This window comes from Alternaria viburni, assembly GCF_023758015.1.
Source record: "Alternaria viburni strain BMP 2772 chromosome Unknown scaffold_23, whole genome shotgun sequence".
Taxonomy (NCBI): domain Eukaryota; kingdom Fungi; phylum Ascomycota; class Dothideomycetes; order Pleosporales; family Pleosporaceae; genus Alternaria; species Alternaria viburni.
In genome coordinates, this window is record NW_026055792.1 from 148,945 (window position 1) to 171,176 (window position 22,232).

General features: G+C 52.7%; 8 protein-coding genes across 8 annotated transcripts; 4 read left to right on the forward strand and 4 right to left on the reverse strand.

Moving 5' to 3' along the window:
• Positions 1–3,319: 3,319 nt before the first annotated feature.
• Positions 3,320–4,777, forward strand: J4E79_009040 (uncharacterized protein; the record flags this gene model as incomplete). Its single annotated transcript, XM_049357892.1, has 4 exons — positions 3,320–3,383; positions 3,429–3,641; positions 3,688–3,805; positions 3,862–4,777. 4 exons carry the CDS (start codon positions 3,320–3,322, stop codon positions 4,775–4,777), a joined length of 1,311 nt encoding a protein of 436 aa, XP_049207491.1.
• A 3,652-nt stretch (positions 4,778–8,429) lies between these two features.
• J4E79_009041 (uncharacterized protein) lies at positions 8,430–10,141 on the forward strand (the record flags this gene model as incomplete). The annotated part of the gene is made up of 3 exons (XM_049357893.1): positions 8,430–8,527; positions 8,574–9,533; positions 9,586–10,141. The coding sequence occupies 3 exons, from the start codon at positions 8,430–8,432 to the stop codon at positions 10,139–10,141; spliced, it is 1,614 nt and encodes a 537-aa protein (XP_049207492.1).
• A 1,111-nt stretch (positions 10,142–11,252) lies between these two features.
• J4E79_009042 (uncharacterized protein) lies at positions 11,253–12,617 on the reverse strand (the record flags this gene model as incomplete). Its single annotated transcript, XM_049357894.1, has 1 exon — positions 11,253–12,617. The coding sequence occupies one exon, from the start codon at positions 12,615–12,617 to the stop codon at positions 11,253–11,255; it is 1,365 nt and encodes a 454-aa protein (XP_049207493.1).
• A 1,320-nt stretch (positions 12,618–13,937) lies between these two features.
• On the forward strand, positions 13,938–14,590 carry J4E79_009043 (uncharacterized protein; the record flags this gene model as incomplete). The annotated part of the gene is made up of 2 exons (XM_049357895.1): positions 13,938–14,073; positions 14,169–14,590. 2 exons carry the CDS (start codon positions 13,938–13,940, stop codon positions 14,588–14,590), a joined length of 558 nt encoding a protein of 185 aa, XP_049207494.1.
• A 528-nt stretch (positions 14,591–15,118) lies between these two features.
• On the forward strand, positions 15,119–16,177 carry J4E79_009044 (uncharacterized protein; the record flags this gene model as incomplete). Its single annotated transcript, XM_049357896.1, has 3 exons — positions 15,119–15,208; positions 15,271–15,340; positions 15,396–16,177. 3 exons carry the CDS (start codon positions 15,119–15,121, stop codon positions 16,175–16,177), a joined length of 942 nt encoding a protein of 313 aa, XP_049207495.1.
• Positions 16,178–16,267: 90 nt separating this feature from the next.
• Positions 16,268–17,032, reverse strand: J4E79_009045 (uncharacterized protein; the record flags this gene model as incomplete). Its single annotated transcript, XM_049357897.1, has 1 exon — positions 16,268–17,032. One exon carries the CDS (start codon positions 17,030–17,032, stop codon positions 16,268–16,270), a length of 765 nt encoding a protein of 254 aa, XP_049207496.1.
• A 737-nt stretch (positions 17,033–17,769) lies between these two features.
• Positions 17,770–19,328, reverse strand: J4E79_009046 (uncharacterized protein; the record flags this gene model as incomplete). Its single annotated transcript, XM_049357898.1, has 2 exons — positions 17,770–19,256; positions 19,304–19,328. The coding sequence occupies 2 exons, from the start codon at positions 19,326–19,328 to the stop codon at positions 17,770–17,772; spliced, it is 1,512 nt and encodes a 503-aa protein (XP_049207497.1).
• A 1,206-nt stretch (positions 19,329–20,534) lies between these two features.
• Positions 20,535–21,365, reverse strand: J4E79_009047 (uncharacterized protein; the record flags this gene model as incomplete). The annotated part of the gene is made up of 1 exon (XM_049357899.1): positions 20,535–21,365. The coding sequence occupies one exon, from the start codon at positions 21,363–21,365 to the stop codon at positions 20,535–20,537; it is 831 nt and encodes a 276-aa protein (XP_049207498.1).
• Between the last annotated feature and the right edge of the window lie 867 nt (positions 21,366–22,232).

Here is a 22,232-nt window from a genome sequence, read left to right on the forward strand (position 1 = left end):
TACAGGTTACCTGCTGTCTACAATAAGTAAAGCCACAATTGATATGTTCTCTCGTTAACTTTAACCAGGCTGCCGAATCGTTCATGAGTCTGGGAAATATCACATCAGTAAGAGCCAACGGTCGATATTTTCAGCATGCAATTGCATATCTACGAGCCGCAAGAGAAATGCCAAACTACTTTCTGGCCCCACATTTGGAACGGTGAGTGCTCGTCCTGTACGATGAAGCGGCGCATCGGGCTGACACATCAAGGTATCTCGAGGGATATGGACCCCTTTATGACGATATATGAGTACATGTAGAGAGAAGTAATATCATTGAATAACTAGAGCGAAACCTAGATTATAGAACTCGTGCTGTCAGACAAATTAAAGGGTGATGTGACAGGTGTTCGTGGGTCGTTCGTGTTCGCGGGCGCATCCATGGATGATGGCAGGGTCCATGCACGGGCCACCCTCCACTCAACTCCACTGCCGTCGGAAGGTCCAGCCAGCACTGCGACTACCCCAAGCAGCCAGCACAGCACCATCGCGCATTCACACGACACTTCACGCTCTCCACATACATCGCAGTCCTCTCCACCGCTGCATATATCCACGACGTCACAATCGATCCTGCACTGAGGCGCTCCGGACGAAGCAGCAATCACACGGCCGAACTCATCGCCCGTGTATTGACCGAACACCTATCTCCGCAACAACCAGTCGGGATCTGACGCTTAAATTGTCCGACATCACAAGACATACACAATGGCGGCATCGGCACTGAACGAAGAGCGAGAACTCGCCATCCACCCAATCGTCGCAAGCAGCGTACAGCACAACACTCAGGTACGCACACCACCAAGCCCCATCAGCCCCATTGCGCGACACCAATCTTTCCTCCCTCCCTGTTCAGCCTTCCTGGACTAACATAAACCCAATACAGGTCATCTCCAACATCCGCAGTCTCACCGCATCACTCTTCGGCGTTGCCGCAGGCACATTAGGCCTCGAGTCGTACACAGGCTTCATATTCTACCTCCTCGGATCGCTCGTGGTATCGGCGCTGCTGTTTGCGCTCAAGACAAATGGCAAGCCCGGCGCATACTTCTACCGGCCGCTGGGTGACTTGTGGTTGGGCGATGTGTTTGGGGGGTTGAGTGGATTCGTTCTTACTTGGACGCTGTTCTATGGCTTGGTTAGAGCATGAGAAGGCAATGTTGCGATATAAATGGATTATTGGATGGAGGATACGAGGATATTACGAACGACATGGTATTGATGGCTTGTCGAAGCGCTAGACTTCAACGCTTGTGTGGTGGGAATGGTCACAGGTGACGGACGCACAAGATACAAGCACATGGCATGGATAGAAGCACTCGGCGGCAGGTCAGAGGCTGTGCAGTCCGTGCAGCTGGTAGAGTGAGCGAGCAGTAATCGAAGGTGGGAAGAGAACCATCGGGATGCGGATGGGTTGTTTCTGCATCGCCTCACCATGATACCCACCTGAATACATCGACTCGCGATGTTTGATACCTGATTCAGATTGGCATGATCACGCTTTTCCTGAAATGTTGCGCGTCCTCTATTAGAAGTATACTACCATGTTAGATATTTGGATCACAATGAGCGTATCCATTGTTAGGAGCAATCAATACCACAGCAATCCGGAACCAGTCAAGCACGAAGGGTATGGTCTTGGCGGTACTTTATGCCCTGTGCTGAGTTAGCGCGTGGCCGACGCGTTCGCCAACCACTTTCGCGTTCCCCTCCATTGATTGTTGCCTCCACCGCAATTGTCTCCTGCACCACCGCGCTTTGTATACCCCCGTCAGCGTTATCGTACCCTCTTAATCTCCGTTCACAGTCAACAGTATGTATCTTCTTTGACATGTGGCCAACAAAGCTAACCATCTGCAGTGCTCGAGGCAAAACTACCCCAGGCCCAAATCCTCAAGAAGGTACGTTCGCGTAGGAAGCGTAGCAAAAGCTCTTCTGACAGCGACAGGTCGTCGACGCCATCAAGGACCTCGTACAGGACTGCAACTTCGACTGCAATGATTCGGGCATCGCGCTCCAGGCCATGGACAACTCGCACGTCGCACTTGTTTCCATGATGCTCAAATCCGAAGCCTTCGATCCCTTCCGCTGCGACCGCAACATCGCGCTCGGAATTAACCTCGGTTCTCTTACAAAGGTTCTTCGTGCCGCTGGAAACGATGACGCCCTTACCATCAAGGCTGAGGACTCGCCTGATGTCGTCAACCTGCTCTTCGAATCCAGCACCACATCGAGGCTGAGCGAGTATGATATTAAGCTCATGGATATCGACCAGGAACATCTCGGTATTCCTGAGACGGACTACGCGGCAACAGTCTCGATGCCATCGGCTGAGTTCCAGCGCATCTGCAGGGACCTAGGCGCATTGTCCGAGTCAGGTACGTCCCGAACCAGACGCGACAGCGCGACAGCACACTATACAACAAACTAACTTTGCTTCAGTTTCGATTGAGTGCACCAAGGATGGAATCAAATTCGCGTGCTCTGGCGACATTGGTTCGGGCTCCGTCATCCTCAAGACATCCACCAGCGTCGATAAGCCAGAGGAGAACGTTTCGGTTGAGATGAATGAACCTGTCTCACTCACTTTCTCACTCAAGTACCTGATCAACTTCTGCAAGGCGAGCGGGCTGTCAACTCAAGTCAAGCTCTGTCTATCTAGCGAGGTTCCCCTTCTTGTCGAATACCCCTTTGAGTCCAGCTACCTGAGGTTCTACCTCGCGCCCAAGGTATGTATCTATCCCGCAGGACACCAACACATTGCTAATATGAACAGATTGGCGACGAGGACTAAACGCATCATGACTTCATTCACGCACGAGCGGCATGTTTCCAGGATAGATGTGGGGGATTTGCGGCGCAATGGCTTTGATATGCATCGAGCGTCTGTTAGTTCAAGGTTCTGGCGTGCGACATTGGCGAAAACGCGGTGCCGCGTGGTGTGTTCCGCGCCCTAGGCACAAAAGGAAAGCTACTGCCCCACCAACGGCTTCACGTCATGTCGCGGAATTTCAGATAAGGAGATCAACAGTAAATCAACAACGTACCCCACCTGCACGCTCTATTTCACCTCCCTTGACTGTTTTTTACTATCATACATCATGGCTTCTGACACGCTGATACCGGACACGCGCGTGCTTGCGATTGCCAGTCATGTAAGACTCACGCGCGGGAGATTGTTTCTTGCTAACATGCTGTAGGTGGTCCATGGGTGAGTCGCGTGTCGTCGCGATAGATGCAGTACACTGACATTGAGCTGAGCTATGTTGGGAACAAAATGGCCACTTTTGTCATGCAATCGCTAGGTTGCGACGTCTCTGCGATCAACACTGTGCACTACAGTAGGTAGCCCATTCCCGTCGACTGGCGCATAACTAACGTCGCAGGTAATCACACGGCATACAAGCAAGTTAAAGGCACCAAGACATCCGCGAGCGAAATCCTCGAACTGTACGAAGGGCTACAGCAGGCGAACCTGACCAACTTCGACGTACTCTTGACCGGATACATGCCCAGCGCCGAAGCCGTACAAACGATAGGGACGATTGGCAGGGATATCAAATTCAATGCTGGCACGAAGCCGGGCAGCTTCTTCTGGGGTGGGTTCATGTGCGAGGTCGCACGATGCAGAACTGACCAAGGCAGTGCTCGATCCGGTCATGGGCGACAATGGCAAGTTGTACATTCCGGAGGATGAAGTACCAGAGTACAAGGGACTGTTGCGCGAGGCAGATCTCATACTCCCGAATCAGTTTGAGGCCGAGTGCGTATATCTGAAGACCGGTCCAGCACACGCAGCAACTACTGACAGAGACACAGACTACTATCCGATACCCCCATCACCGACCTCAAGTCCCTCGCCGCCGCCATCCAAGTCCTCCACAAGACCTACCAAGTCCCGCACGTAATCATAACCTCCCTCCGCTTGACACGCGACAACCAGACCATACCCTCGCGACCAGTATCCAAAGCCGGCACCGGCACCCACACTCCCTCAGACCCCCATCACCTCGACGCATCAACCTCCCAACCAGCCCCCCAACTCCAAGCCCCCCAAATCGACCTCTCCGACATCGAAAACCTCACAATAATCGGCTCAACGGCAACCTCAGACTACAAACCCCGTCTCTTCCGCATCGACACCCCGCAACTCCCGCTCTTCTTCTCAGGAACAGGAGATATGTTTGCTGCGCTCACGATCCCTCGCCTCATCGAAGCCGTACACGACGCGTCTACACCCGAGTTTGATCTGCATGCGAAACCGAGCTGGCGCTCACCAGACGATGTGCCGGCCGAGGAACTGCCGTTGGCGAAAGCATGTCAGAAGGTTCTTGCGTCTATGCAAGCGATACTCACGCGCACGACGACGGCGTGTCAGGAGAAGATGGCTGCGTATGATGCGCGTGCTGCGAAGGAAGGGCGGGGTGAGGGCGATGAGGCGGATGAGGAGGTTGCCAAGAAGAGGCATCTGGCGCTTATGAATGCGAGTGAAGTGACGGTTCCGCGGTATGTCAAGGAGATGATTGATCCGCCGGATCTGGAGCGGTTCAGGCCACGCGCGGTGTATGAGGGGGAGAGTGTACCAGCGGATGTTGGGGAGAGGAAGCCGGATGAGTTGAACGTGCTGCATTTGGGTGTTGGCACGAAGGATGGTGGGGCGATGCAGGTGCTTCAGTCAGGGACGCAGGGTAAGATTGTTGGAGAGGGAGAGAAGAAGGAGGCGGGTGATTCATGATATTTGGTTGTGTAGACGTTACGCGCTGAATTCTATGAATGCCAAAGCATCGTCAGTTCGTGACTACGATCAACGGCTGAAGATGTGTTTCAACCCAGACCACTTCATACAAGGAAAAAACTGAACAGGCCTGCAGACTAGATTAAAACAAGAACTTGCAAAGTAGGTGACCCAACGTCAACGTAGGCTCTAAAGTGTTCAGTTTTTCCTAAGTTGGCGTACAGCCACCTAAGCCTTCACACTGTCCGCGGCTACTTCAGCCACCTCAGCAGCTTCTGTCGCGGTCTCCGCCGCCTGGGTTGCAACGGCCGCCGCTGCGCCAAAGCCTCCTGTGCTGCCGAAACCGCCAGCTCCCCGTACGGTATCTTCCAATTGGTCGACGACGACTACGCTGGGCATGACGACGCGCTCGACGATGAGTTGGGCGATGCGGTCACCGATCTTGACGGGGAAATCGTTCTCGGATAGGTTGGCGAGGATGACGCCGACGGGGCCGCGGTAGTCTGCGTCGATTACGCCGGCGAGGGTGTCGATGCCGTGTTTGTAGGCGAGACCGGAGCGGGGTGCTACTCTGCCGTCTGTTGAACACACGTTAGCAAATGTCTACAGCAGCCTCCTCAGTGATTGATGTATGGGAAAAAATACGTACACGTCCCATCCGGTACTGAGATCTTGATATCCGTCGCTACCAATGCTCGCCCCCGCGCTGGAATCACAGTCTCCACTGCACTGTACAGATCGTGCCCAGCAGCGAAAGCGCTTCCCTTTGTCGGCGCCTTGGCGTTTGGGCTCAGCAATTGTACCTGCAATTGTTGCTCCGCCGCCGCTGCACTAGCTAATGACGAAGCACCAACTGGCGCTGAAGGCTGTAGTGCTGCCATGTTGTCGTGGCTGGGGAGGTGTGAAGCTGCTAGAGGTGTTGGTGTCGCGGCGCCCGAGTCTGTTCCTCGTGGTAGAGTGGAGGCGTGGGAGAGAGGAGTGGGGTCAATGACTTTGGTTCGCTTTGGGAGGGGTGACGATGGCAGAGACGGCGGCTCGTGGATGGGAATTGGCGTGTCTGACATAATTTTTTTCAGAATGGAAGTTGGGTTGTTTGGAGGGGCGGTGAGGGTGAGTGAAAGACGCGTTTGGTGGGGAAGACACGACGCGTTGGGGTGTGTTGTCATTGGCTGGTTGGCGAGGAAGGTGCGACTTGCTTCTGTTGATAGTGAGCACCTTTCTCTTTCTATGACTTACTCAAGGTTCTGCATCAGCTTGATGTTTGCCAGAATGAGATACCATGACATCTCCTGGATTAGAGCTTGAATCAAGTGTTGGGTCCTCAGACTACTTGTAACCCTCCTGTAAGCACCGAACTCGTCTCAAAAGTCGATGAGATCTTCCTCTATTGCAGAGTACCACATTGAGCTTGAAATGATACAATGGTAGTGGAGAGCTCCAAGAGCAGATGCGATTGGTGCCAGGTCGAAGGGACGTCGCTTGCCTGGCCATCATTGCTTTCTGCTAATGGCGAGGAAAAGTCGCATTCGCTTGCGAGGGTAAATGCGCATTGAATGTATCCATTCTTAGATCGGGGGCAGGGCTCTTCATTCACATGTCAAGCGCGTACTGTGTTCCGTGGTAGACCTGGTGCTGCGTGCGCATGCCCTTCAGCTGATGTCGTGTCTCTCGTGACCTCGCAGACAGTGGCGGGAACATTGTGGCTTGCGTCGATCCCCCGCATTGATGCTCGCACTGCGCAGCCTGCAGATGCTGTCGTCATGTCTCCAGGGTTATGAGGAGGTGCATGAGACCCTTACGATAAGATCGCTTTCGATTGAGACGTTGCAGTCCAGCCATAGGTGTACATCAAGGAGTACTTCATGAGTGTGTCATGACATGCGCATACCGAGAACACTATGGGTCAGTGCCTCCGACTTCTCGGATCGGAGGAAGCGACTATTCGGCCTGGCGCCAGCGTGCCTCGGCCAAGCCGTCTTGGCTCGCGAGCTTGAATGGGGATCCGACGAGCTTGACCTGACCTGCGAATTTGGCACAAACCCGTCATCTCTGCAAAATCGCCATCATCCTGGCACAAATGTCACGAGACAGCTGGAAATCGAGTCTCGTGATCCCCATGAAACTCGTACTCCACGGGGAGTCACGCTGGTGTGACGCGCCCCATGCATAGTGGAGGCGACTCCGACTTTACCAACTCTCCGTGCCGCGATTCTCTCTAGACACGCCATATCGGAGCAGCCTTGGTGGATCTCGGTATCCAGACCACATAACCAGCCGTGTTCTGTTCCAAGCACACGTCTCGAGTGGACCCCGATTATTGAGCGGAGTTGCTGCCAGACTCCATGCATACGAGATCTTTGCCTCCAGATGCATTGCGCAGCTAAACACTACCGGACTGCCAGCCCTACATCGGTTAGGCCAAGAAAATCCTCCCGACAGTTCGACCAAGCGCTGGGTGCATGGTTCGAGGCTACAGTAGCCGCCCCATCTGGTTGGCCGAGACCACGCTATCGTGCTCTAGCATGCTTGTTGAGCCTCACGGAGGGCATGGGAACTAATGCACCCCGTTTACCCTGGGGTCTTTCTGCGACTTTGGCGCGGCCAGAAGCAAAATCCTGCACGCTACTCATCTCCCCACCTCTTCGATATGCGCTTGCTTTCCCACAGACTACCCGCTGGTACCAGCTCTTCGGCCAATGTTAGCAACACCGAGCACCGGAGTCGCGATATTCCAGAATCCTTCCACGACCATACTGCAAACAGCTGGATGCCGTCTGTCTAAGCAATCGCGCATGGAAAGACTTGTCTGCATACGCGTTGCCAATTGGTGATCGTATTGACCAGCGAAACATCACGGATTCGTTGAGTAATGTGCTGTGCCCGTCTGGCGATCAACAGCAGACGAACATAAGTTGATGGTTTGCTCCGTAACTACGTCTATCGAGCAGAGGCGATGAACGGTGTCTGCCTGCATACCAAGATGCATCCCCGCAGAATGAGGTCAGTGGTTCATGGCTTACACGCACCCGACTTGACAGGTCATGACGGCTAAAGGCGACGCTTACCATCTAGTGTCCTATCAGCTAGCTGCTCCTACGCCCCGTCTTCGCCCCGGCACGCGACTGTCATCTCACTGTTGGGTGCGTGTGCCAGCAGACTGACCATGCGTGTCACGTAACCCGACGATATTTGCCATCGTTTTCCAGCAACACGAACGTGGGACCGCTGGGTAACGTTGCGCTAACTGAATCTCGGCTCCATGATTTCCAAATCTACTAGAATTGGCTCACGATGATTTGAACGCTATGGCATCCACAGGCCAGCGACGTGCTAGTGGTCAGCGTCTGGTCTGCTCTAGCTCCAACACCATCATGGCTAAGACCACCCACTAAGCTACCCCAGTCGCTTCGGACCTACTGTCGCTAGCCTGCTGGCCAGCCGCGGGACTAGCGCGCTGACCCCATGCTTCCAGTCTCCAGACTAGACAGCTGCCCATGGAGATCCCCAGGCTCGGTGAACAGTTCCCCAAATGTACTTAAAGATGGGCAGCCCGCCTTGGAGTGACAGTCATCCTCATCCGCGTACTCAACCATCTCTCTGGACTTGAGTCTTCCTTCCATACCCATTCTACTTCCACAGACAGTTGCCAATCATGGGTCTGATGTTGAAGAAGCCTGAGGGCGTAGCTGGCTCGACCGCGCCCGCCATCTTGGTCGGCCTGTTCGTTGCCTTTGGTGGTGTTCTGTTTGGGTATGCACGATTGGTCCTTTCTCAAGAGTTCTACTAACAAGTATAGTTATGATACCGGTACCATTGGTGGTATTCTTGGAATGCACCACTGGCGCCAGCTTTTCAGCACTGGCTACATCAACAAGAAGGACAACATGCTCGATGTCACCGCCGAGCAGACCTCCCTGATCGTCTCTATCCTCTCTGCCGGTACCTTCTTCGGTGCTCTCACCGCAGCACCCACTGCTGATTTCCTCGGTCGCCGCCTCGGTCTCGTTGTCAGCAACATTGTCTTCTGTGTTGGTGTCATTCTCCAGACTGTCGCCACTGCCATCCCCATGTTCGTTGCTGGACGTTTCTTCGCTGGCTACGGAGTCGGTATGATCAGTGCCACCATCCCGCTCTATCAATCCGAGACTGCTCCTAAGTGGATCCGTGGTACTATTGTCGGTTGCTACCAGCTTGCTATCACCATCGGTCTTCTACTCGCTGCTATCGTCAACAACTCCACGAAGGACAGGACCGACACTGGCTCCTACCGTATCCCTATCGCTGTTCAATTCGCCTGGGCTATCATCCTCTTCACCGGCTGCATCTGGCTTCCTGAGACTCCTCGCTGGTTCATCAAGAAGGGCCGCCCAGAAAAGGCTGCCAAGTCTCTCTCTACCCTTCGCCGCCTCAACGTTGACGACCCGGCTCTTGTTGAGGAGTTGGCTGAGATCACTGCCAACCACGAGTATGAGATGTCTCTTGGCAAGGCCACCTACCTCGACTGCTTCCGTGGTAACTTGGGCAAGCGCCTTTTCACTGGTTGCGCCCTCCAGTCTCTCCAGCAACTCACTGGTGTCAACTTCATCTTCTACTACGGAACATCCTTCTTCCAGAACTCGGGCATCAGCAACCCCTTCGTCGTCACCATGATTACTTCCTGCGTCAACGTCGCCTCCACCTTCCCCGGTCTCTATCTTGTTGAGAAGTGGGGTCGCCGCAACCTTCTCCTCTTCGGTGCCGTCGGTATGGCTGTCTGGTAAGTTCTGACTATACAAAGTGCAAGTGAGACACATACTGACTTTCTGCAGTCAATTCATTGTTGCCATTACCGGTACCGTTGCTGGTATTGACAACCAGGCTGCCCAGCAGGCCTTGATCGCATTCGTCTGCATCTACATCTTCTTCTTCGCCTGCTCATGGGGACCTGTCGCATGGGTTGTGACTGGTGAGATCTTCCCTCTCAAGGTCCGCGCCAAGTCGCTCTCCATGACAACTGCATCCAACTGGCTCCTCAACTTTGCCATCGGATACGCCACCCCCTACATGGTCAACGACGGACCCGGCAACGCCAACATGGGTGCCAAGGTCTTCTTTGTCTGGGGCGGATGCTGCTTCATCTGCATCTTCTTCGTCTGGGCCATGATCTACGAGACCAAGGGTCTTTCCCTCGAGCAGGTCGACGAGCTCTACGGCAAGTGCTCCCAGGCCTGGAAGTCTCCCGGCTTCGTTCCCTCCATCTCCTTCCAGGACGTCCAGGACATGCACGCCGACAACCGCCGCGCCAGCCTTACCGATATCGAGGCTGATGCTTCCCGCAAGAGGAGCGCTACCTACACCGAGTACCCTGAGAAGACTGTTGTCTAAGCATGTGCTTCACGGAGTCCACGAAGAGTTACGAGAGAATTCCCTACCACACTTGTAAATACCCGACTAGCTGTTTGATTTTCGCTTGATAGCGCAGCATTGTATATATCCATCATCTATGAATTATGATACTATCACTTCATCTACATCACCACTTGCCGTGCTTTCTCTTGCAATCCACCTGTGTCTTCAATCTCCATCTTCGTGTCTATCGGACTCATTCCACCGAAACCGAATATAGCTCATAGTCCAGCTCTCAGATAGGCCTCTCCACTTGTGCGCCATTTTGCCAGCATGTCTTTAAGCGACCAACCAGCGTGCGGGCCGTCTCCCAACTGTTATCTGCCATCGATGTCCAGCCGGAGACACTCCGCAGCGCCACGCGCGCTTTCCCCAGATCTACCCCAACTTTAGTGTTAAGGCTAAGCTAGCGGCGGACTTGCATCGAGCCGCTCGCAACCTTGATGTGCATCAGATACGATGGCTTTTGGTCAGATGTCTGATCAGCGATTGGGATGGACGGCGGAGATGCGCGTAGGGCGTGATCAACAGTGGATGTGGCTTACCTAGAGATGCTAGATGGGGCTTTTGGGTGCTGGAATGTATACATGCATGTGACAACCCCTCGTTGTTTCAGGATCGACGATGGAGTAGCTTTTGATCTGCCAAAGGATTTGCGGCTTCAGCTGGGTAATCCATGTAGGATATGTGCGACAAAGGATGGTCGTATGTTTAGCTGTTTTCAGAACTTGAGCCGTTCACCATGGAAAGCATGTCCAGTGGGTCTATGGTTGATCTGCAACGCATCAAGTGCATCATGTGTTTGCGAAAAGGAGAATTCGATATGGCAGTACAAGTTGGAGAGGATGGTGATGCTACTCAGATATACTAACATTATAGCCCACATCGGCGAAATCTATAATGTTAACAGACAGCCAATAAATTAGAATGAGTTGCAGGTGGAAACTTGCAATGGTACGGCCAGAGAAGAAGGATATGTGTTTCAAAGTTACCAGAACAGCCAGGTAGTACCAACGTGGTATGCCATAAAAGTATGTCTTGTAACTTTCCTTATACCATTATTGCGACAACATCGCACAATCTCTCAACTCTACTCTTCATCTTCCTCAAAATCAGACATTCCACACACCTTCAAATGCGGGAACATCTCGTTCCACTCTTTGATAATCTTCTCGGCGACATCATAGTCCATGTTAGAGAAGAAGCCCGTGATAGCCAACTTCGCGATGCCTCGAGCAAGCCTATACTCCTTCATGTAGGCCCATTTGCAATACTCCTCACCGACACCTTCCTCAAACGCCTTTTTCACAGCCGCACGATCAGCGTCGTTGGGTGTAATATGAGCATCAGCCTCATCCATGTCATCGTCATCGTCATCGTCTTCATCGACTTCACGATCCCAGAGCCAGAATGGCGGTCGGCAGTTTGTGAAAGCCGGGGCGAAGACGGTCTCATCCCAGTCGAGGATTGCAGATAGCGAGGCAGTGGTGGGTGACACAACGTGAAGGAGCATGTTTCGGGGCTCAAGGTCCATGTGTGTTAGCGCGTAAATGTTATGGTTCAGGTGACCCATTGTGTGTAGATGTCGGATGATGGCTTCGAAAGGTTTCCATGGGTTCAGATAGTCGCGGTGGAGGGTAAGATCGTATGCGCGTTGACGAGCGAATTGCGACATGAAGAATTCGAAAACAGTTTGAGGCGTAGATGGTTCGGAGATGTCTTCAGACTGGCGGAATGCGTTACGTGGTGGGCATTGTAAGCGGAGAAGCTGGGTGTCTGATGAACCAGCGAGAATGCTGTCAGGATTCAGTGTGCCTGGAGAGGGAGATTGGATCTCGCCCATCTGCTTCAGTGCGCGACCCAGATCTCTTGCGAATGAAAAACGTTGTTGTGTGTTCAACTCGAGAAAGATCTCAGTTACTGGTTTCCCCGGAAGACGTGGCTGGATCATGTATGGGCTACCGACTGGGTTCTCCGCTGAGAGGCTGAAGATTTTGATCCTGGGTACCGGAAGGTTTGTCGCTGCGAGAAATTTGAGGATAGAAACTTCATGTTCAACCCACGCATGCTCCTGGCGTGGTATACGCAGGACGTAATCTCTAATCTCTGTCTTGCGGATTACACCAGGGCAAACCGTGCGAAGAAACATCTGTGCTTGACGCTTCAGCCAGCTCGCCTGCCTCCAAGAGCCGTCAACTCGAACGCCAATGACGCGGTTGTATGAGCCTCCATCCATACGTGTGATTGTGAAGGCGTCCTTGGAGAGATGTGACCACTGCTTTTCGCATAGCTCCACCGCCTTGAACTGAAAGGTATCAAAGGGCTCGTGTTCGAACTCCTCAGTCGAAGTGGTCGAGTGTTCAGAGCTCGCGATGGAAGCCGCATCATTATCAGCCTCTGGTGCAGGCTCTATATGCTCAGCCACGACCCTAGGTGACTTGACGTTGTCCGACATAGTTGTTCGAATTGAGAGTCCGATGGGATCGAACTGACAGATAGAGACAATGGTATAGCTGAGTCTGGCGATATAAAGGTCTTCGTGAACGTCGTGTGAAAGCTGACAGTGTCGGGACAGTGACTTTCACAGAGTAGTTGCTGTGACCAAGTTGAGTCCGAAAGGCTTTCCGTATGCGAGTCAGATGATGAATGAGCACTTATCGACAGCAGTGAGCACACTGCTTTTCACTCAATATTCAGCAGCTTATCCAATCGATACTTAATGCAGGCAGAGTGCTCCCCCGTTCAGCAAGACAACAGCAGAATACCAGCCCACACTAGCAGCCAACTGGACAACTTATCGAATTTTTCTGAATCCTAAGTATGGTTCGCACGCTTACCTCGAAGGTAACGCACCACTGTTGGTGCGGTAAGACTGGCCGGTGTCGCAAGCATATAGCGCGATGCCCACAACACAACGTTGACTACTATGACAACGGGAAATGCAAGCACTGCATAGGTGAAGCTAGCGCTGTGGATCGAGAAGAGCACAAGCAGCGACAAGACCAGAAGAAACAGACCGAAGATGCAAAGAGACTTGAAGAAGAGTCTTGGTACAAGCAGGGTAAAGGTCGGAAATAGAGATGCAAAGCTGATGAGGCTACGCTTCTGATGGAATGTAGTTGGGCGTGAGTTGCGACGTTTCGGATGGCCTATGACTTGGGTATTCAGAGGGTCGGAAACATTTTCCTAGCAATTGCTGGACGTCGGAGCTATTATAGAGCGGATATAAGCTTGCTATGGTATGAGACAACAGGTTTTCCCGAGAAGACGGTTAACAAAGAGAGTGAGACAAAGAAAGTGGAGTGGTTTGAACTCGTTCTGGAACGCATCTGGAGATGCCGCCCTTGTTACCTTTTGCCATGGCTGAGTGTTGAAATCTGAGTACCTGGGTATCATTTGTTGTTGTACTGCATCGTTGCTCAGCGTGTATGCGGCGTGTTTTAGTCATTTGTGAGGCAGGGAGGCAACCGGCCGAGCTCGAGGAAACAACTGCAGCGTCCTGAGTATGGGCCAGGGTAGGGGTGCAAAACGAGATTTGCTACCATCAGCAGTACCACAAGACTCGTACCCATACGCTGGCAGAACTGTTATCTGACAGCAGTCAGCACCTCGTATGATGTTTGTGTCTTCCGTAATGCATCGGAGGTGGCCGAACCTTCCTTTGTCGCCATAGCTCAGCGCCCCACTGGCAAACCTCGGCTGGCGTCATCCAGTTTCCCCAAATGATCCCCGCGTCGCGTTGCACTCTTCTCTTCCTTCCTTTCCTTTTCCCACCATGTCAACAACCGCCGTACCAAAGTTCAGCCCTGGTGAAGCTGTGACCGAGAAAGATGGGTTGATCCATGGCGTTTCGGCGCAGGAGCTGCAGGTTTTGGGCGAGCAGTGCTTTGATGCTAGGGCGAGGGCTTACTGTATGTTTTCCGGACTTTTATGATGCAGCGCATGATGGCAGAGGATGGTGAGGATATCTTGGTTGGAGATTGGTACTAATAGACTGCTTGATCAGGCCCATATTCGCTCTTCCGCGTCGGCGCATCCCTCCTCCTGACCACCTCCTCCGCAACCGACACATCCGCAGCTCACACTATAATCGGCGCAAACGTAGAAAACGCTGCCTACCCTGTTGGAACATGCGCTGAGCGTGTCGCCATGGGTACCGCTGTCATCGCAGGCCACCGCATCGGAAGCTTCAAGGCTGTTGGCGTTACGACCGACATCGACGACTTCTGCTCACCGTGCGGAATGTGCAGACAATTCCTGCGCGAGTTTCTGGCACTAGAGACACCCATCTTCATGTTCAACAAAGAAGGGAAGTGGATTGTGAGGACAATGGGCGAGCTGCTTCCGCTTAGCTTTGGACCTGACGTGCTGCCACCGAGGGAAAAGCTGAGGCAGAACCAGGAAGATGACAAAGCGAAGACGGCATAGAGTGTGTCATGGGAAGCAGGCATTGCCGGCGTTGTGAAGAAGATACCAGGGGTTTGAGCATCTTGAAGGGCGTTGGTGGGAGGTGTACGAGTATGATGGGACTGGCTGTCAGAACCAGGTGGTGAATGCTATACAACAGAGCTTCAAAGCTCACAAATGCACATCTTATCATCTTCCTCGCGATTGCATCTCCATCATGCGTATACTTATTGGAGCTGTCCGTAAACGAAGCTACCTAGACCCTTGCCTGCCGTTCCCTGCCCCACGAGAGCCCCGCGGAAGCCACCATGCAGCCCGATAAGATGCCGATAAGCTGCCAACCCAGCCAGCAATCGCACGCCTGTTCCGCATCTCCGCGCCCCGTGGATATGTACACTGACATAATACCTCCTGCCCAAGCAAGCAGTTTTCAATCAATAGCTAACAAAGATGTGATGTCCTATAGACGCGCGACGTCGCGTGTCTTCTTTTTCACGTTGTCCTTCGTTCATTGTGAATTCTTCCAAGAACCCGTGGGAAGTCGTAAACATGGCCAACAACACGAATGGAAATGGCGTTAGGGATGCGGGTATAACGGATTCGGAGCATTTTTCGCCGTATAGAGCAGATGGAAAATTGGTAAGTAGTCGTCATCCTGGGAGACGAAGCGCAACATTGGCTAACATTGCGATGCGATATAGTATGGCTTCGTGTGCGTAGTAACAGGCGCAACACAACCCGTAGGAAAAGCAATCGTCGCTGAACTCGCCGGTACATGACACCCCCTCAACCACACCCACAACCACTCGCTAACACCCCCTTCCAGCCCACGGCGCAGCATGCATATACGCCTGCTCCTCGCTCCCCTCCGAACCCTACGCCTCACTCGCCGACTCAATAAACGCGCAATACCCCAACACAAAAGTAATCGGCTACCCCTACAAGATCAACTCCGAAGAAGACACCCTCGCCCTCATCGACGACGTGCTAAACTCCTGGGGCCGCCTCGATGTCTGGACGTCTTCTACCGGTCTACTTGGCCCGCCGTCTATCAATCAAACAGGCCCGAAAGATCTGTACGCTGCATTCGACACAAATGCGATGCCGGCTTTCTTTGCACTCAAGTACGCGCCGGCTGCTATGCAGAAGACGACGCCCAAGGGGAGTTATCCTAATGCTGCGCCGAAGGATGTTCCGTATGGGAGTATTATTGTTGTGACGAGTGTTGCGGGAACGTATGGTGGGTGTTGGGCTCCGGCTTTTACTATGGCGTCGCATGCTGCGCTTGGTGTGGTGCGCTCTGGGGTTTTGGTGCTCAAGGGGACGGGTGTGCGAATTAATGCCATCACGGCTGGGCAGATTGATGTTGGTGTCGATTTGAAGGAGTGCGGTGTCAAGGAGATGGCGCAAGGTCAGTTTCCGCCTGCTGCGCTACAAGGGGAAGAGAGTCAGAAGAGGACGATTGGGCTGGAGAGGGCGGGTAGACCGGAGGAGGTGGGTCGGACGGTGGGGTTCCTGGCGAGTGGGTTTAGCAGTTATATCACCGGCGCTGAGTTGAGAGTTGATGGCGGGGCGGGAGTTATGAACCCCATCACTGTTCCTGTTTAGAAGGGATGGTTAGCCGATGGATAGCTGAATTGTTCCGGCATGTCGCGTCGTAGTATCATACAAGAGCCTCTCACTCTTCCACCACACCACCTAATGTTGCAGCACAACCGGAACCCCCTTCTCCCAATTCTCAATGCTCTCTTTGATATTAACCCAATACCTCAACTTAACCGCCTCGCTCTTCGCAGCCTCTATATCATCCCTCTTAAATGCCTTGTCAATGATCTCCGTACTCTCCGCTATCCTCTCTTCATTTCTCTCCCGCATCTCCACCAGATCTTCTTCGCTTTCTGCCTCTTCTATGCTCTCTCTGGCGTCCAAGACCTCCATCAACAGCTCCGGGTCTTCTACCTTTGCTGTTTCATCTTCTGCTACCTCTATTCCGCGCAAAGATAGCAGGTATTGCGCTCGTAAAAGCGGGTTCTGCAGTGTTTTGTAGGCCTCGTTGATGCGTGATGAGAGGGCTTCGGCGCGTTTCTTGTCGGCTTGTGGATGTAGATCGGGGTGGGCGCGGGCTTGTAGTTGGAGGAATTCCTTCTTGAGAGCGGAGAGGTCGATGGCGAAGGGGCCTTCTGGGGGCGGGCCGGATGGCAGAGAGTTTGGGAAGAATGAGTAGTGTGTTTGAGGAACCTGCGGCGATTGTGCTGTGGAAGATTGCTGTGTCTCGAATGGCTTTTCGACCGTGTTGGAGTTGGAAGAGGAGGATTGAAATCGACGTGATGTCGTCTGGGGCGGTACACGATGTGCGCAGAACATGCACGGTGTTGCGCTTGGTCGCGTGCGCAACGGCGAAGTGGTGGGCTCGGTGAGAGATGTGCGGATTCTGCGCGCTGCAGATGAACGTATAGATCGCATTGTTGAGATATTAGGAGGTGTATGGGACGATGATTAGGATGCGCGATGCAGTGGTGAGTTTCGTGGTGGATGTGAGTCTTCTAGAAGTGCGGCGGCGAGAGATTTCCGCGTCGAGTTCCGAATGGTTACGTCATCCATCGCCGTCTCACGCAGGGCGATTATCGAGAAGCGCTGGCACGAATGCACTAGATCGTTTGAAAAGCTCTACAGTATGTATCCTGCACGATGATGGAACCGAGCTATAGTTTCTTCGCGGTCTATGAAAAGTTCAGCCTTCTGAATGTTCTGTATTTTTACCACACTCATGGACAGCATAGTTGACTACGAAAGTAAACTTCAAAGTGCTTCGACGGAATTGATGCACCCAGAGATATACATTGTCCTTTTCAAGAAGAGTAACCCCTCCCAGTGCCTCACCGACATCGATAGAATCATCCGTAGACGAGGCCACGTATTCGCGTAGAAAGCATCATTCCTGTCTAGGTATCGCAGCTCGCACGGCTTGTTGTGCTTTTCAGGCTATGTATTCTTGCGAATGTATTCGAGCCATCATGATGAATTCGTGACGTTGTTGAGTTTGAATTGCTCACCGTATCCATGCATGATACGTACACCAACAGACCTATAGTCTCGTGATATCAGTCGTTACAGATGTATCCAACAGAAGAACCTCCAACGCCAGGCTTTGTGGGCTCGTGACACAGAGAGAGTATACCCAAGCGCGACAAAGATCCATTTCAAGTAGGTTTCTGCTCACTATCCTCATCAACTCCGCTTTGGCGAGGTTTTTCCTTCGCCTCCTCATCAGCCTCACGAACCCGATCCTCAAACCGTCGCAGCAAACGCCCAGTGGCTTCAACATTCTTCCGCATCTGATCAGCATCCTCTTTCAGACGCTTTAGGTGCTCAGCGACGTGGAAACCGCTATCGGCTTCGGATATCTCACTGGCACGGGCGGCAGCGTGGTCGAAATGTCGCAACAACTCTTTTTGTCTTGACCAGGTTGTGCGGATGCGCTCGGTGGCAATGCGTGGGCCACGGTGGTTGCTCTGAGCAACCTCGGCTGAATCGTGTGGAAATTCGTACGGCGCAGTGATGGATTCGGATGTTGCATCGGACTCGACGCTTGATCCTGTTTGCTCGATTTGCCGTAGTTGCTTCAGGGCATCGCGTTCGTGGTACTCGAGGATTGCACATCGGGTAACTATATCAGCGGCCATGTTGTTCAGCAGTTGGATTTCCCGTCGGAGCAGATCCTTCTCTCCATCTTCCTCTGCATGCTGATAGAACTCATGTTCTTTCTGCCCAAGGTATCCCCAGACGTATTGCCATTCCGAACCGATCTTGTTCTTGAGCTCCCGAACTTGCTCCAACCAGTCTTGTATTTTGCTTGCATCTCTTGACTTGAGGTTGTCCTTGTATGCGCGGTAGCCGTTCTCTACATCGGGTCCTGCAAGTTCACCCTCCTTAAACTCGGTCTGGAAAACAGTCTCTTTGTCCATCTCAGCCTTCAATGCATGTAGCGGGCTGCCATGTGGTGACTGCTGACCACCAGGATTACCACCGAATCCTCCCATTCCTCCGATACCGCCAAGTTGTAGAGGACTCCGAAGAATAGTCATCGTCTGAGACGTGTGATACCAGAGCGCGAGTTTGCCAATTCGAGAAAGAGATGCTTTCGCTTGTTCGTTCTCCTGCAACTTTTCGTACTTTTTTTGGCGGTTGGCCATTATCGTGTAGTCGAAGAGCTGTAGGAGTTGTGGGGGCAGGCGAACGATGTAGAATTGACCGGCCTTGTAGCCAAGCGCACACCCAACTGTAGCCGCTCCAAAGAATCGCGCGAAGCCGTAGACGCCGGGTAGAGCACGCGGGTTCAGTGCCAAAAATGCGCCCACCACTCCTCCCCCAAGTGTCGCATCTTCCCACGTCCAGTGCTTTGTCCGTTCCCATAGCTTGCCTGGCTTGGGCTGTATCCCTTCCATCTTGAAGACGCCCCGGTGCAGTTCATGTCGCCCATAGATTCCCGATGCGGTGAATGTGAGGTCTACGGCACCAATCAAGGCGGCGGACTTGAGGAACACGCCAGGTCGTGAGCGGCCGACAAGGGCGAAGCCGCCAGTTACGGCTGCAGCGGCAATTGAGGATCTCCATGGCGATGCGATAAGATCGCGTTGTGTGGCGATTGCGCCAGGTGGTCTCCCGGTGATGGCATGCTGACTTTCGCCTGGGTTATGTTAGGATACTAGAACTAGACTTGGTCGCGTCACTCACCTTCAGGCACCAGCAACCGCACCATGGTGGATTATGACTTTTCCAACGTGTGCAAAGGTGGAGGTAAAGCCGTGGTCGCCATCGAAGATTGATGTTGCGACGTTGATGCGGCGTAGACGGAGGTGCTGGAAGGTACGCGCGCTTCCAAGATTCCGAGGAGCGCGTCCATGATGTCGAGGCGAAGATGCAGCGACCCTTGCGATAGCGCATCCGCCGCGACAATCGTACTTCGGATACCCTTGCATTACCATTGTCCTCACTATTGCTGAATCTCGATAAATTGCACGCGCCTGGAAATGTTGTTAGTATGTAATGTTATCCTGGAATTATTCTGTGAATCTCTAGGCTATTACATCCTGTTGTACGCATCGTTGATTGAACTTAGTGTGTTGCTTGTCTAGAGTGGCAAAAAGGAGATTGTGTATAAAAGTACCATGTCAACCTTACAACCTGGGTTACTTGAGCTTCCGACTATCTCAACGACCAATGGTCAGGTCACTCCAAAACTATCAGTGTGCATCGTCTCTACCATCGTAAGCTAGTCGGATTACCCCTCCATCGTTCGTGTTCGTGTTGTGGTCCCCACATATGCGAACTCAGCCGCCCAACACTGAGCCGTAGCTCCACCGTGACTCAACTAATTACTTCATAATCGCTGTGGGTTGTTGATGCAGAGTGGGGCTGCAATATGCGGCTATGCTGATTGTACTTAGATTATTAAGCTATCAATTGACCGTCTTTCCATCAACAGCTGCAACAGCAAAAATGGTCTTATGGTGTATGTACCAAGCATTCGTCTTCCGACCAACAAATTCTGACATACAACAGCTAGTGGTATGATTCTCGCTTAGTAAGTTGACCTTGGTTCGAGTCTCTACCTTCTCATCCTAACAATCTCAGGGGTAAACCCAAGCACAGCTTGCGAGAGGCCCCGCGTTCGAGTCGCGGTAAGACCCATCTTTTTTGCGCTTCTGCATTACTCGGTAGTGCCAGAAGGACCAGGAATGGCAGCAGCAAATCTTTTTGCATCATAAGGTATGCTAGTTAGATAGGTAGGTTGACAGCTACACATGCTCCCGTTAAGCAAATAAACTTGGTCGTATGATAACGCGTTAAGACTTGACATGTTTTGTGCGCAGCGATGTGATACTCTATTCGCTTTCGAACACGCATAAACACACGTCGAAAGGCCATGACGAGGAAAGCAGTATTCCAACATGTACTAGGCTAACTACGTTCCATTTGACTTCGCAGTGTTACCCTTCTGATTCTGCGCAACACCAAATGTAGCTCCACCCTCCTCCATAAACCTCCTCTCCTCCTCTGTACTGGTCCTACCCAAGGCAGCATTCCTATGTGGATACCTACCAAACCGCTCTATCGGATCCCTGTGTTCCTTCGCAGCTTTCTGGTAGTTCTCAATCAACATCTTCGTGCCATCGTACCCGTCCAACCCCTCGACTTCTTGCGCGAACTCCGCTATTATCTCCTCGGCGAGATCATGGGCGGACAAATCTTCAGAATGCATGAGCGGCATGTAGAACCAGGTCCTATGCGCAGCAGAGAAACGGAGCGCAGGGTGTTTGTCGGGACGGCCAATGGGCGATGCGGGGGATAGAAGGTTGCGAACGAGCGCATCGCCCATGCGATCATAATGCCCATACACCAGGCGCAGCCCTTCGTCGGTGCGGTAGATATTCCGCGACATCTGGTCTAACAGGAGTGCGAAGCTGAGTGCTGTCCACGCAGCGTCTTCTCCTGTCGCGCCATCTGCTTTGTTCTCTTCCTCCGCGACACGCACAATCTCGTCTAGGAAAGGTTGCGCATTCGCTTCTGGGAACTTTTCTGGGCCAATAGCTTCAAGGGCTTTGCCGCAGACATCTCTACATTGGCCGTCGAGGGCAAGTCGCTCTTCGGGACTGCCTGCGAACCAGCGCTTTGCGATGCTCATGTCAAACTCCTTGCCGCTGGTGTCGACGCCAGGGAACCATATGTCTGTTATCTTTTTGTACAGTGTCTTGTTGAAGATTGCAGGGTCGAGTGAGAAGGTGGAGGTAGACATCGTGCGCGGTAATGCGTTCGGGGCGTTCCACGATTGGAGGTTCGACGGGCGCAGACTCGACAGATACAGGCTGGATGTGAGGAAGCGCAAAGGCGTGCGAGCTGTGAGACGAGTAAGCATATCCTACGATGTCAGTTATGAGATTAACGCGCAAGCCTTTATAAGTAGATCTGAATGGACTCTATGACGCGCCTCGTGAGCTTGTTGCGCGCCTGAATCACGATTCTCTGGCTGCCTAGAGGAACGATGGATGCGCTCGGTGGCTACGAAGAGCCGACAGGAACGGCTGACTAAAGGACTGCCAAAATTCCGCATCCAGGGTCGCTCGGCCTCCGTCGCGCACTCTGATTATCTGAGATAATCTAATCATCCTGCGCATGTCATCGCAATAGAGGTAGTGAGCAGACAAAGTTAGCAGTATGCGACCTGTCCTTGGTGGTGAGGACGACGCGACGGAAATCGACCGAGCTTGCATCGGCGCGCAATTTCGGAAGCACGCGCTACGAGACCTCGGGACCTTCCCCAACACCAGAACTCGAAGTCTTGTACACGGACCGAATGAGTCCGAAGTTGGGGAAAAGTCCATGTACCAAACATGCTCACCCAGCATGGCGCCAGGTCTACTCCGCATTCCCCCTCTCGTTCCAGGCATGCACAGGATAGCTAGCTAGGATTCATCCACCCGAACATGTGGGGAACCTGCATGATGGCACATCAGACACTCTACGCTTCGCGATACGTTGATATACCATGGGCATATCCGCGCATGTCCGATCATTAAGATAGGCGGTTGTTCGACGTACTACTCGCTCGTACTTCTGCTCAAGTTTCCTCTCACATGCTCTCCTTGAGCGGTGTCCTTTCCAA